General features: G+C 38.6%; 1 protein-coding gene across 1 annotated transcript in view; it reads left to right on the plus strand.

Annotated features, from left to right (window-relative positions):
* Nucleotides 1-12,447, plus strand: part of skila (SKI-like proto-oncogene a) — a 33,471-nt gene extending 21,024 nt beyond the window's left edge. The window contains exons 3-8 of the mRNA XM_089131168.1: nucleotides 147-239; nucleotides 2,653-2,732; nucleotides 3,232-3,377; nucleotides 4,955-5,217; nucleotides 6,675-6,896; nucleotides 7,945-12,447. Of these exons, the coding sequence (XP_088987294.1) occupies nucleotides 147-239; nucleotides 2,653-2,732; nucleotides 3,232-3,377; nucleotides 4,955-5,217; nucleotides 6,675-6,896; nucleotides 7,945-8,193 (1,053 nt within the window). The 3' untranslated portion in view covers nucleotides 8,194-12,447. The remainder of the gene's footprint in view (nucleotides 1-146; nucleotides 240-2,652; nucleotides 2,733-3,231; nucleotides 3,378-4,954; nucleotides 5,218-6,674; nucleotides 6,897-7,944) is intronic.
* The last annotated feature ends 1,445 nt before the right edge of the window (nucleotides 12,448-13,892 follow it).

Below are 13,892 nucleotides of genomic sequence, written 5' to 3' on the forward strand. Positions count from 1 at the left end.
GAGGTGACGGACAGATTGAGTGTGGTGATTTGTGCACAAGCTCTCTGATATCAGATGAATTGCATGTCTGAAGGCTTGCAGCTAATTGTAAACACTCTTGTGAATAAGGTTGTGCTCATGAAGCATGTGTTTGTGTTTTCTCGCAGAAGGTGGTGGATGACGACGGTCACGGGAGGAAGTCCAGTCCTGCACTCTGCCCACCTAACAGCAAGCTGTCTGATAACGTCCTGGAGAAAAAGGTACTGTCTATGTTACTGCAAAGTTCCTTTAATGCAAGGCCACTCGCAGCATCTTGGCAACGCTCCTGGGCAACTATTTTCTCATGTCTTCTTCAATAGAGACGATCTCTAACTCTGTTTAGTATGAAGGAACAGTTAAATCACTTATAATCTGACAAAAGGGAGTTAAAGGTGTCCTAGAATTTGAAATTGAATTTATCTTGACATTGTTAAATAACAAGAGTTCAGTACATGGACATGACATACAGTGAGCTTCAAAAACCATTGTTTTCTCCTTCTTATTTAAATGATTCCACATAACACGACTGTGACGCAACAGTTGGGATAATTTATATGTACGCCTCCAAAAATGTGCATCCAGCCCATGTTCAAAGGCAGGCTGAACTGAACAAGCGAGGATCATAGGGAAAATGGCAGATCACGGGAACAAATGTTATGTTCCAGGCTGTGCAGGGGATGTGAGGAATTTTCATACCCTTCCCGACAGAAAAGAAATGTCAACAGACGTGGTTGATGTTTATCTATAATCGGATACCGTTTAATTTGAAGTTGTTAGTTTGCTCTGCCCATTTCACCACAGAATTATTTTCTAACCAGGCTTCTCTCAGCGTCTCATACTAAGGGAGGGGGCAATTCCAACTGTATATTCCCGCAAGCGGTAAACTAGTGATTTTATTAACGATAATGTACTCTGTTGTTATCTAGATCCAGTGCAAGATTATCCTAGTACAATAACAAGTAGCAAACTAAATAGAACGACAAAGTATTTACGCTGAGGTTAATATTTCTTGCCTATGTCAAATAATTTTACTTTCGTCTATTTCATCAGCACGTGAGGGGCTAACTACGTTTAGTTTAGTTGCTCACAGATAATGTTAGCTCACTCGATCCTTCTAGCTAACGTCACATTCTCCACCACATAAGTCGAAGCTATATTTATATGACAATGCATCTAACGTTAGTCCATTTGTTAAAAATTGTAATTTTTGAAAACGATTATTTTGCATGCTTGGAATTCAGAGTGCACCACATTCCTTGCGTACTAATGATGTAGGCTGCCAAACCGATGATCCTATCGTCTTATGTAAGGGAACAGCTGTTTTTGAACACAATGAGGCCACAGTAAAACAGCCAATCAGAGCAGAACTCCTCATTACTATTCATGACCCTTCCAAATAAGGTAAAAACGGACAATTTCATTCTAGGGCCAATTTCTAGAGTTGAAAATGGACCTGTAAAACCATATCTGTCCATTTTAAATGCTTTTAAATAAGCCGCATACCCTCTATAAGAAATTAAAATATTTCAATACAACACATTCTAGGGAACATTTGAATAAATGTAGCTTTTTTAGCTGAATAAACTATTAATACACAACTAAACAGCCTCCATAAATCTCCAAATTAATTCTTCTTCAAGTGATCCGTATCCTCTGTTTACACGCAAGCACATAACGGCCTCATCCACACACACACCCTCTTCATTATAGAGTCACAACCTCTCACTATCTTGCTCTCTCATACTCATCACCGGCCTCAAAACTAACCTCACCCTTCCTACCCACCCCTAGAAAACTCCCTCATTCACACCCCTTCCTCTCATTCTGTCTTTGACTCGCTCAGTCTTTCATTTCATTCAGAAATATATAACTGCACATACACACCAGAGACCCAACAGTCATCCTTCCTCTTTTCTTTCCGGGTGTTCTAATCACAAAAGGGCAGGGCCAGGCGTAAACAAGTTTCGAACTGTTTCATGCGAACCGTTTTGAGTGGAGGGCTTTGTTTATTATTAACATGCACTACTTTTGAAAGTTCAGGATTAGTAAGTTATTTTTAAAGGTTTTTAACGAAGTCTCTAATGCTTACCAAGGCTGCATTTCCAAATCCCTTAACATTTAAACAACACGTGAGACACATTTTCAAAACGTGGTGTAAATGTAGCCTCACTTTCCCCCAGTACAGTTTACCAAGCATTTACATCAAGTCAGAAACCGTCCCGGGCTGTTTCACTAAATGCTGTCTTTCTCTTATCCTCTTCATTAATGCTCTGTCTGTCAACCTCTGCTCTGTGACTGTGGCCACCGATGGATGAGCTCCTCTCATGCATGCATGATATTACAGCAAGATGTTTGTACTGCTCTCTGTGTTTACTCTGCTTCAGGCATACTCACTGCCCTCACCAAGTTTCCCTCTGTGTGTTTGTACATTTTTGTGTAATTATTGCTGTTCAGCTGCTCCTGCGCGAATGCTCTAGATGATCTGCGTGTAATGAGACCTTAAAGAACTTCTGTATTATTAATGCACAAATGTGTATACATGTATTTTAATGCAGCTCAAACAGTCCATTTCATATTCAAACGGCCTTAAAGTGCTTCGTTAATATTGATATGCTCTTGTTTTTGTGTGTACAGGGAAGCTCTTCACTGGTTTTCAGTCGACTCTTTCCCGATATCAAAGAGGAACCAGGACACTGCCCCATCGTCCACCCGAGGTATGGCCTTTTTTACCTGTTATTGTCTTTTGACCTGCGGCTTGTTATATGATAAAATGGGCAAAATGTCATATACACTGAATCTAGGGATGAGAATATCCTAGAGACCTGGGTTCTTTTGATTTTGGCCTGTACGAAACACTCCTAGCAACCACTCAGGACACCCTAACATCATCATAACAAATGTCAGACAATGTAAAAATGTATTTAAAATGTATATTTGCAAACCTCATTGAAGAATAAGACGCATGACCTGAAGGCTTGGACTCAGTCGACAAGAAAAAAAGTGATTGCATTGCATTCAGCTAGACACTATTTTTTTTTTAAATGCTTATTTCCAGTCTAATCTGATTATTGCGATTTAGCTCTGTAGTGCATCATTACCTGCTCAGCTGTACGTGTGAATGGCTTTCTGAGAGCAACAATTCTCCTGTTATTGCTGGAGTTTTCAGTTTCAGGGATGTATGTGCACTAATCTGAAGGTTTATTATGTTTGCAGTTACTACCTGTACACGTACGATAAGATGGTGGCCCCTAACGTGTCCCTGCGGAAGGAGGCAGAGGTGAGCCATGAGGTTCTGGGGGCCCTGCTTAAACAGCACTACAGCCGGAGAGCACTCACCCACGACAGCCAGCCCACCACAGGTCAGTACTAGTAAATTATTCTACATGCATGCGCAAAATGTACAAGAATGATGAGGTGAGGTGTTTTTTTGGACATGTATGTGGTTGACTGACTCAAAAGGTGAGGAGCTGCTGAAAATGTCTTGCTAATGATTAGTACAGCTTACATTTTGTCGCCAGTGAAAAGAGAGAATGAAAAGAGGCCGCAGTCCGTGTGAGCGTCAGAATCGCTCTTGAGGAGAGTATTGGGGGAGGGGTTTCCATTCTCCACCGCGCAGAACACCATATTTCCTCATGTCCTCCTTCTGCCTGTCTCTCTCTCCCTCTTCCTTTCTCTCTGTGCATCATTTTTCTTTTCCTCTTGAACCCCTTCTTAGCCCACCACTCACCTCTCTGTGCTTACTGCTTTCTCTCTCTTTTTTGTCTCCCCTGCATTCTTCTATCTGTCTGTTCTCCATCCTGGCTCCCTGTACTCTCTCGTCTCAGTCTGTCTATCTTTCTTCCCCCATCTCTCATCCTCAATTCTCTTTCTTCCATGTACCCGTTCTCCGTTCAGGCTCCTAGTCTCTCGTTCTCAATCTGTCTCCTGACTCTCTCCTTTAACCGCTTTCACTTTCTTCCACATCTCTTTCTCAATTCCATCTCTCTTTCATGTATTTGTCCTCCATCTAGTCTCCCTCATCTCTATTTCTTCATTTGCTTTTCTTTCTCTCCTGAGTCGGTATTTGTTTTGTTATATTTGTTATATTGTTATATTTTTTCATCCTGCCTCATCTGTCTCTCATTTCTTTTTCTTCCATGTATCTGTTCTCTATCCAAGCTATCCTTGTCTTTTGTTCCTCATCTGTCTCTCGTTCCCTCTTTTTTTGCTTCTATCCAGGATCCCCCTTTCTCTTTTCCATCGTTCATCTGTCTTTCCCCCCCCCGTCCCTCTTCCGCAATCGTCTGTCTTTTTTCCATGCACATTTTCTCCACCCCGGCTCCTTTCTTTCTCTCAGTCTGTCTCTCTTTTTTCCATGTATCCATTCTATATACGTGTGCCCTCTGTAACTCTTCCTCAATCTGTCTCTCTTCTTTCCACGTACTCGTTCTCATCCTTGCTCCCCCGTGTCTCTTCCGTCTCTCGTTCTCCATCTCTGACTCATTCTTCTGAGTGTGACAGACAGGTCTTAGTCACAGTAGAGGCTAGCAGGAGAGGGAGGCTGTTATTCGGCTCTGCAGTGCCAGATCTGCAGCCTGCCTGTCCTACATTTAAATGAGCTGTATCTCTCTCACACACACACACGCTCTTTCTCTCTCAGTCCCTCTGGACTCCCGTATTGCTCATCTAAACATACATGCTAGGCAGCTGTGGTTTGCCTGGTTCAGGTGATTTGTATGTCGAGCCTGTGTAGCATCTTAGCAGCGCTAAAATAGCTCAAATCAAGAAAATCTCCACTTTACACTTGCCTCCCATTTCTGTGTGAGGTGTCGAGCCCTTCCCCTCTATGCTGACCTTCAAAAAGAGACACCTACAGAGAATTAGTCAGACAGACTTTCAGCACATGACAGATAAGGTGTGTGTGAGTGTGGTTAACTCTTTCTTCCCTTTGCCTCAGATCCTCGCGCATCTCCTTCCTCCATCGCAGAGGAGGCCAAATCCCACCACGCGGGCGAAGCGCACGAACGCCGCCAACCTCCTCCGCCAGTCGCCATGGAGACTAGCTCAGGCGGCAAGCAGCACGCCCCCATTCCCACGGCGGGAAAAGACAGCGGAACAGAGGACGACAAAGACAGGATCATGCTGGAGATTGTGCAGATGTACCGGCGGCAGCAAGAGAAGCTCAATTCCACCCTTCAGAAACAGCTGCAGCTGGAGATGGTGAGACATCTCCCGACCTAAATCATCCCTAGCTCTGTTCCAAAATCTAATGAGCTGGCTCTGTGTCTGCTGTCTATATAGGCAGCAATCTTCCAAGGATGCGTTATAACTCAGAAGTAACTTTTTAGCTTCGTACTCTTGACTAATGCTCACAGTCGATTGCAATAGAGACTGATGTTAACATAGTACTCTAATAATGTGTTTAATTAAATATAAATTAAAGGGGACCATATGAAGAGTTCAGATGCAAAAGCCTTTAAATGCCATTTGAAATTTTCTTCTTTAATGATGATTTTTATCAAACTTGTATATTTATGTTCAGTAATTTCACTTAAATAACAATTAATAGGTAATTATCATTGCCATTTAAGTGAAATCACTGAACTTAAATATACAAGTTTGATAAAAATCATCATTAAAGAAGAAAATTTCAAATGGCATTTAGAGGCTTTTGCATCTGAACTCTTCAAATATATAATGTCTAAGATTGATTTATTTTGTTGGGAAAACATATTAAGTATGATTTTAAAATGACAACATGGTGTTTCTACAATTAAGTAATTGGTTTTTATGTGGTTACTCAACTAAAGCCTCAAAAAATGTATATTACCTGGGGATTTTTATTTTCTATAAATTTCAATCTTTTGTTTCTGTTCACTTTTATAGAAAATAAGATAGAACCTTATACAAACCTTTTTCTTATTGTTAAAAACTGGAGCTAACAATAGAATACAATCACTGAATAATGCTTAAGAAGGATAAAACATTATATTATACTATAACATTATTATATAAGAAAACATTTAATTTAGAATCGATGAATTATATCCTACCTTAATACAAGCACCTTTGCACACCATAGTTTGAAACTCCCTGACCTTAGGTTTCATAAGCACAAATAATATATGGCTATATATATATATAATACATTTTTAATTTTAATGCATTTTAAATGTGTATACACACAATGATGCATAAGTATGTGCATATAGAATGCATATTCATAATTATCTCCTGCTGCCATTTTGGATGAAAATCATTAAGCTTGTCGTATTGCATCTGGGATTACTTCATCCGCAAAATGATTCATGCGATTCTGCCCTAGATTTTGGCCTAAACGGGGATCTTAAAACGCTACGTGATTTTTGCTCCCTTCTCTATGGAGCAGCCACCGTGTCAGGTGCAGGCCTATGATGTCTCAAAATGCTCCTCTAAATAGGCAGCTCATTAGAGGTTTGATCAGAGCCAGGGAGATGGGCTAGTTGTGTATCTGAGAAGCTCTTTTGTGGTCCTGTGAAAAGAGAGGGACCTTGTTACATAGTGGGTGTAAAGGTGAAGGCCAGGGCAGAGCAGAGTGGAGCATGTTCCAATTGAGCTATCACCCTTGACTTGTCCACTACAAACCCTGACCTATGCCACACATTGTTTGATGCGTGTCTTCATGTGCGTGTGTGTAGGAGCTGGAGGCAGTGCGCGGGGGCGAGGCGGCCAGGCTGAGGGAGTTGTCTGCGGAGCAGCTGGAGCTGCAGAACGAGCTGGAGGCGGTGCACACTGAGCATGCTCAGAGACTGGGGGAGGTGCGGCAGGAGCAGAGACAGCTGGAACACCGACTTGAGCAGCTCCGGCAGCAGAGCTGTGCCTGCCAACCCAAGGAACAGGAGGCGCAGTACAACGCGCAGGTAAACGCGAGAGGGCAGAGCCCATCTGAGTGCGCCACAATGACTCTGATGCAACGATAGACTATACCCAGTGTGAATTATTCCTGTGCCCGATGCAATATGCTGCATGTATCAGCACAGCTTATCTGTGTGTGGGAGTGAATCAGTAACGGGAAGAGAGAAACGCACGCACATTGAGATGGAGAGCCAGTGGCTGGCTGACTTGCACACTGATTTCAGCGATGATTTAGGGCAGTGGTTCTCACACTTTTTAGAGCAAATATCCGGTCTAATCAAATCAGATCAGATCAACACACAAGAAGTCTATCCATCCGTACTGCTGATATAACTGCACATTTGTTTTGATCACATACATAAATCTATTCAAATAGAAAAAATTACCAATGCGACTTTTTTTTAAAGACAAATGAAGTAACATTTGCATATTGTAATATTTGAACTATAATTTCTATCTAGAATTGTTTCGAGTATCACATTTTGAGAACCATTAAGTGTTTGTGTGTGTGTACCCCTAAATATAGGGGTAAATGGAGTCTGTGTCATCAAATCTGTTATTTTAAACCAAAACCATTCAAAATCGTTTTGTAATTTAAGCTGCAATTAAATCAAATAAAATACTAATTTTATGTGAAAAAGTGAAAGAAAGAAAAAAAATATTTAAGTTATATTGGAAATATTTAAAAAGTACATAACAAAACGACTAAACCTTGAAGTAAAATAAAAATGAAAGCTAATTCAAAATAGTAATAAGCACTATAAAAGTATGCACATAATACTGAAATAACACTGCATATATGAAATTGCTCAACTTTCTGAAAGTAATGACTCACTGAGGCATTAATACTTGTTGCTTTAGTATAGTTTTATAGTAAAGTGAAGAGAATGCAATAGAGTGACACAGTAGACAGATGTTTCACATTCAGTTCAATTGGTATTTTGCCGTGGCGCTATAGATTTGCTCTGCTGCTGAAATTACTGAGGTTCAATTTTGTGTTTTTTGAATCATTTTGTGCGTTCCTATTTCTAACTCCTCTCGTTCTGTCTGCAGCTGTGCGAGCTCCGCTGTCGCCTCGAGCGTGCTGAGGCGGAGCGGCAGGAACTGCAGGAGGAGCTGTGCAGGGAACGAGAGGCCAGAGAGAAGCTTGAGCTCATGATCTCAAAGCTTCAGCTGCAGATGGCCCAGTCTGGCACCAAGGGAAGCCGCAGCAGTAGCCCCGCTCAGCCCCCGACCCCCTCCGCAAGCCCCCAATCCCAGCATTCCCCCGTTTCACCAGCCCAAGAGGTAACCTCCGGATAAACTCCTCCTGCTCTCCCCGTCTCTCGCACACTTCCACGCCTGTAGCCCAGGAACACGCTTGCCCACTCCCTGCTGAGACAGACAAACACGAGACCACTGCAGAAAAGAGCAGCTCTCCCATAAACATATCCCTTTGTGTTCCCTTAATGTTTGTTTAATTTAAAAAGACTTTTCGTGTCTCCCTTTTTTCCCCTAAGTCGCCCTGTCCTCAACCAGTTGTCAAGCTTTTTGTTTTTGGATGTACATGTTTGTTATAATTTATAGTCGTGCTGAGAGGCTGATGGGACAGAGGAGGTGTTTCTTTTCAGTACTTTTTACCTCCTGTGTCGTTGGGTCAGTGCTCGAGTGCTTTTCCTGTCCAAGCCCTTTGGATACAGGAAACAAAACTGACACTCAGTAAAATACTACCTGTCACACGGATGCCAAACAGCAAGACGCCAATGCCCTGCAGCAGCAGCAAGAAACCATGAGGATGTTTACTTTTTATTTTCATTACGTGTATCACCATTTCTTTGTTAATATCAGTAAAATATTATAATATAGAATTTCAAGTCATTATGTTTCATTCAAGTGATTCAGAAACAGAGGCGCCCCTTACTGAGGCCCCCCTGGTTTAAGATCCTAATCCCCCCCTCTTCCTTTCCTTCTCCCCTCCATTTTCTTTCCCTCGTCTTGAACTGCCTACCGTTTGTCTTTTCGGTCTGGTGTTGATTATATGTTTCCTGTCAGCACTGCTGACCCTTTGCAGACTGGTATATGACAAACAGTTCAGTTCATTCCTGTGTGATGCAGTAAGCAAAGACTCGCATTCGCCCCCTGCTGGAGAACACTATAATACTAGACCCTAGAACTTTTATTTTATAATCATTTACTCATCCTTATGTTGTTTCAAACCTGTATGAGTTTCTTTCTTTTGTTGAACACAAAAGAAGACATTTTGAAGAATGGCCCCCATTAGCTTCTAAAGTATATTTTTCCGATTATGGAAGTCAGTGGGTGCCGTAAACTATGGAAGCTTGTTTCCGCCAAAAATAAAAAGGTAATGATGCATTTTTATCTCACAGTTCTGACTTTTTTTCCTCACAATTGCGAGTTTATATGTAAAGTCAGAATTGCGAGATATAAAGTCAGAATTGCGTGATATAAAGTCACAATTGCAAGATATAAAGTCAGAATTGCGAGATATAAAGTCAGAATTGCGAGATAAAAAGTCAGATTTGCGTGATATAAAGTCGCAATTGCGTGTTAAAGTCAGAATTGCGAGATTTAAACTATTCTGAGGGGGAAAAAAGTTAGTATTTTTTTCACCTTAGAATTAGCCTGATAACTCGCAATTGTGAGTTTATATCTTACAATTCTGAGAAAAGATGTCAGAATTTCGACATGCATATAAACTCACAATTGTGAGAAAAAAGTCAGAATTGTGAGATAAAAAGTCGCACATCTGTCTTTTTTTCTCAGAACTGCGACTTTATATCACCCAATTCTGACTTTAGCCTATATCTCGCAGTTCTGACTTTATAACATGCACTTGTGTGATTAAAAGTTTAGTTGATTGGAAATTTCAAGGCCAAGTAAATCAACATATCTTCAAACAAAGCATGCAGTTGACCTTAGATTAGTACATTTCTTAGTGAATTTCCTCAAGGATCCATTAATAGTGTAATTGGAGATGTAAAGCATTGAAGTAGTTCACAATCTCTCATAAACCAGAGCTGATTTCCTTATGCTGATAAATTACCTACAGTTTTTGAATGCTGTACTCTAGGTTAAATGATTTGACTGTTAAGTATTGGGTGTTTTAGGATTGGGTGCCTGAACTGACTTTCTTTTTTTTTCTTTTTCTTCATATTCCCCCTCTTCATTCCTTCGTGTCATTATTCTGGATGACTAAACAAACAGGTCTGACAGAGACAAAGAAAACAGACAGGGGGCCAAGGGAGAGACATTAAGGAATTAATGGTGTCAGGTTAGCTCCCAGTCACTGGGGCTTGAGGACGTGTGCTTTCTCTCCATAGAATGGGGCAGTGGCCTTTGATGCCCACCCATACATCATCAATTAGATGGACACAGAAGTTCCAATTGAGTTTGTAAACAATATTAGACCCAAATAATAACGTTTTTTTTATGATGTACATATCTCTTATAGAACATTCCACTGTGCACAATTCATCAGTTCCAAAATCAGCGTTTTTCTAAACCTGAATATGTGTACAGTGCAAAACCTCTTAAAAAGAGGTAAAAAGAGGAAAACACCCTGATTTATGTGAATATATCCAGCAATGAAGAATTTAAAAACAAGACTATATTGTAAATGGGTGCTTTGCCATTTTTGACCTTTTCTTGAAATTATTCAGAAATTATTTAATGTATTAACTAATAAAGATTTATATACACTTTGTACATACCGTAGTCATTAATATATTAACTAAATTCTTATAAATAATCTTTTCTGATATAATCGAGGTTTAAATAATCAAGGTTTCTGATCACGTTTGCAAAAGCTGGGTGTAGCCCAAGCTCTGTTTAAAATTTTTTTTTTTTTTTTTGGCCTGAAGAGTGATTGTTGATAAAGTGTGTATGGTGGTGAGGGGGTGGACAACCCCTGCACTCCATCCAACGGGGATTGGGAACAGTGACGTACACTGCCCGGTACTTAAATGTCTCCCTACAGTGGGTCATTTCGTCCCTTTCATTGAAGCCCACTGAGTCTGACAACTTGTTGTTATTTTGGTGGTGCTCGCTTTTCAGCTTTTCCTCTTCCACATAATTTGACATTCTTACAAAGAAGGGAGTGAAGTAATGCATGTTAGATACAATATTGTTATGCTAAAACAAAAGATCCATTATTGCTAAAGTGATTTTTTTTCTCTCTCTCTCTCTTTTGTATTCTCTTTCACATATACAAGCTTTCAAACAAATGTCCCTCCATATTGTCTTTATGTAAATAGACAGAAAATGTGCTCAAGAGCCTAATTTAGATGCCAGAGACTTTTGATATGAGAGACTGTGTGTGAATGGCAAATGAGAGATGCTTACTGAAAGGAGCTATTTTATTTTATTATATATATATAGCTCTAATTTCATTTGTAGTTCTTTTGAGAGATTGTAGCTTTTGTTTTGTCACTGTAATACATTACACGCAGCGTGTCAACTACAATTTCTGTACAACCAGTATTAGGTTTCTTATTTCACCAGAGTTACCTCTGTAGCAGCCAGTTTCAATGCTGTTTTTGATAGTTTTGGGGTATTAAAGTGTATTTCTGAAGCTTTTTAGAGTATACCTTTTCATTTGTAATATGAAAAATTGCATTTTGTACAAGGGGGTGCGCTGTATATCTTCTATATAGAATGCCATGTTAAATTTGAATTATGGGCATAAGAATACAGTACTCTTTAGACTCTAAGAACAACAAACCTGTTTTTGGCTTTTGCAGTATTAAGAAAATGAATATAGATAACGTTGTACATATTTGAGAGGTGTGAAATGTTGAATATCTGATGTATATAGGCCTGGTATTATAAAATTAGCAAAATTGTACCTTAAAGCAATCTAATAATACTAGAGTTTTCCAGCAACCATGTATTTTGCATTCTAAAGAAAACTATCCCATTTTACAGGGGATAATGAATAATGTGAGCTGATTAATGGCAAAAAGAGACAAAAGAAAATTACAATTATATGAACTGAACATTTTTTATAATAGTAAAAAGACACATAGTATACAAATAACTACCTGCCAGCACAGCATGTGACCCTATTATATCGATCACACCTTTGCTAATGTGTAACTGAGACATTCATTTAAAAAAAAAAAAAAAAAAATCAGATGTGATGCTTTTTTTGGAGAACACACTCAACACTGTAATATAAATTATATTGTTTATGACTTTTGTAAGCAGCAAAGATATTTAAGTTGTAATTCTGAGATATGAAATGCAGTGTCTGTGTGTATCATTGCGTATGTTGCCAATTCTACAGTGGTATGAGAGGTTTTTTTTTGCTCTTGCATGAAAACGAGACGTTGCTCTCCTACCTCATGTTGTGATAAGATGTTTTCTAAAGCAGATGACACATCTCAAACTGTTTATCATGATTGATATTTACGAGTTGAATACATGTACATGCTTTTAGCTAATACCTCAGTTGTATCTAGTATTTTATTGTTTATTTCCCCTCTTTCAGACTTTGTAAATATATATTGTATAGACAATAACTTGGATTCAATTCAAGTAAAGTTATGTAGTGTCAAATCAGTTGTGTTATTGTACTTTGTATTTTTAGCACATGTTTTGGCCGATTTAGCACTCAAGCAATGAAAATCTAAAATGTGAAAACACTTAAAATGTGTTAGCATTAAAGCTAAAATCGACATTTAATTCACTTAACCCTCATCCTTCCCTCTGGAAAAGAGTCATGAAATACGTTATATTATTATTATTTTTCACAAGAGCTCGGCAAAGACTCTAAATGTAAGATATTTTGAACTGAATTAAAAGGTTTTAGGAAATTGTGAGTTATTTTTAAGTTGTAAGTTGTTCAAGTTAAGTTGTGAGGAATGTGCTTAAATTATTATTTATTGATTAAATCTAGTAATTTAAGGGTAAAAAAAAATAAAGAAGTGCAATTTTATCCGCAAGGAAAGGATAATAAAGTAGGCTGATATATAATTAACACCCAAATTAAAATGCTGTCCTCTTTTTACTCACCATACGCCGTTCCAAACCTGGCTGATTTACTCCTTTGGATTTTTTTTCACCATTCAATGAATATTTTGTAGCCTACACAATGCCTTCTGATTGAGAGTTTTTAAGCAAGTAATGGTAGGCTATCTTTTTACGTCTGGCGGCTGCAATTAAGCTTCAAAGTTCATCTGTAAAAATGATCTTGTTTGGACAAAACGCTTCAGTAGGCTATCATAAACTTTTGATGATCACAGAGCTTGTTTATTGTTGTTGCGATAATCCAAAAGCATATGGGAAAATCCTACAAAGTAACGTCATACGTGCACCACTTTGCGCCCAAAGATTACGCCCTGAATTTAGTTTTATCTAATGTAAGACTATGAAGCTTATTTAAAAAAATATATATATATATTTAGAAAAAAAATCTTAAAAATGTATCATAATTAAATTAAAAAAAATTATTAATTAAAAAATTATCGTTTCCAAATGTCTGAAATTTGGAGATGGAAAAACAGGAATCGCTATGTGATGATTAAACTTCAAATTGCAATGATTTAAGTGAGATTAAGGTCTACTGGCAGAGAATGAATTTGTATGTTCATTCAAAACTCAAAACACTGTTGATTTTTTTTTTTTGTATCTAAATTTGTGAGCATTGAAAAATCTTAATTGAAATTCCGGTTTTTAAAATAGAAATCAAGAATTTTTATAGGCCTATTTAAGTTTCAGAGGTAAATTCAAAACAAATAAATACAGATAAATGTTTTTCAAAATAAAATATTTCAAAACTATAAGTATTCGGTGGCTGCTCTTATTTGCTTCCAGATCTTCCATCCATTTCATGTCCAATTTGAAATGAAATAAGCAAAAACATAGACATCTCGGATCACTTGGACGTGGCTGTGGTTACAAGAGGTAAAAACGATATAAATACCATTCGTTTTCTCACACAAACCGTTCGTTTCGTGTCTTAGGCCATCAATGTGTACTTACATTTCCGTGTCATTAAATCA

The sequence above is a fragment of the Pimephales promelas genome, chromosome 5, assembly GCF_988280905.1.
Source record: "Pimephales promelas chromosome 5, fPimPro1.hap1.1, whole genome shotgun sequence".
Classification (NCBI taxonomy): Eukaryota; Metazoa; Chordata; class Actinopteri; order Cypriniformes; family Leuciscidae; genus Pimephales; species Pimephales promelas.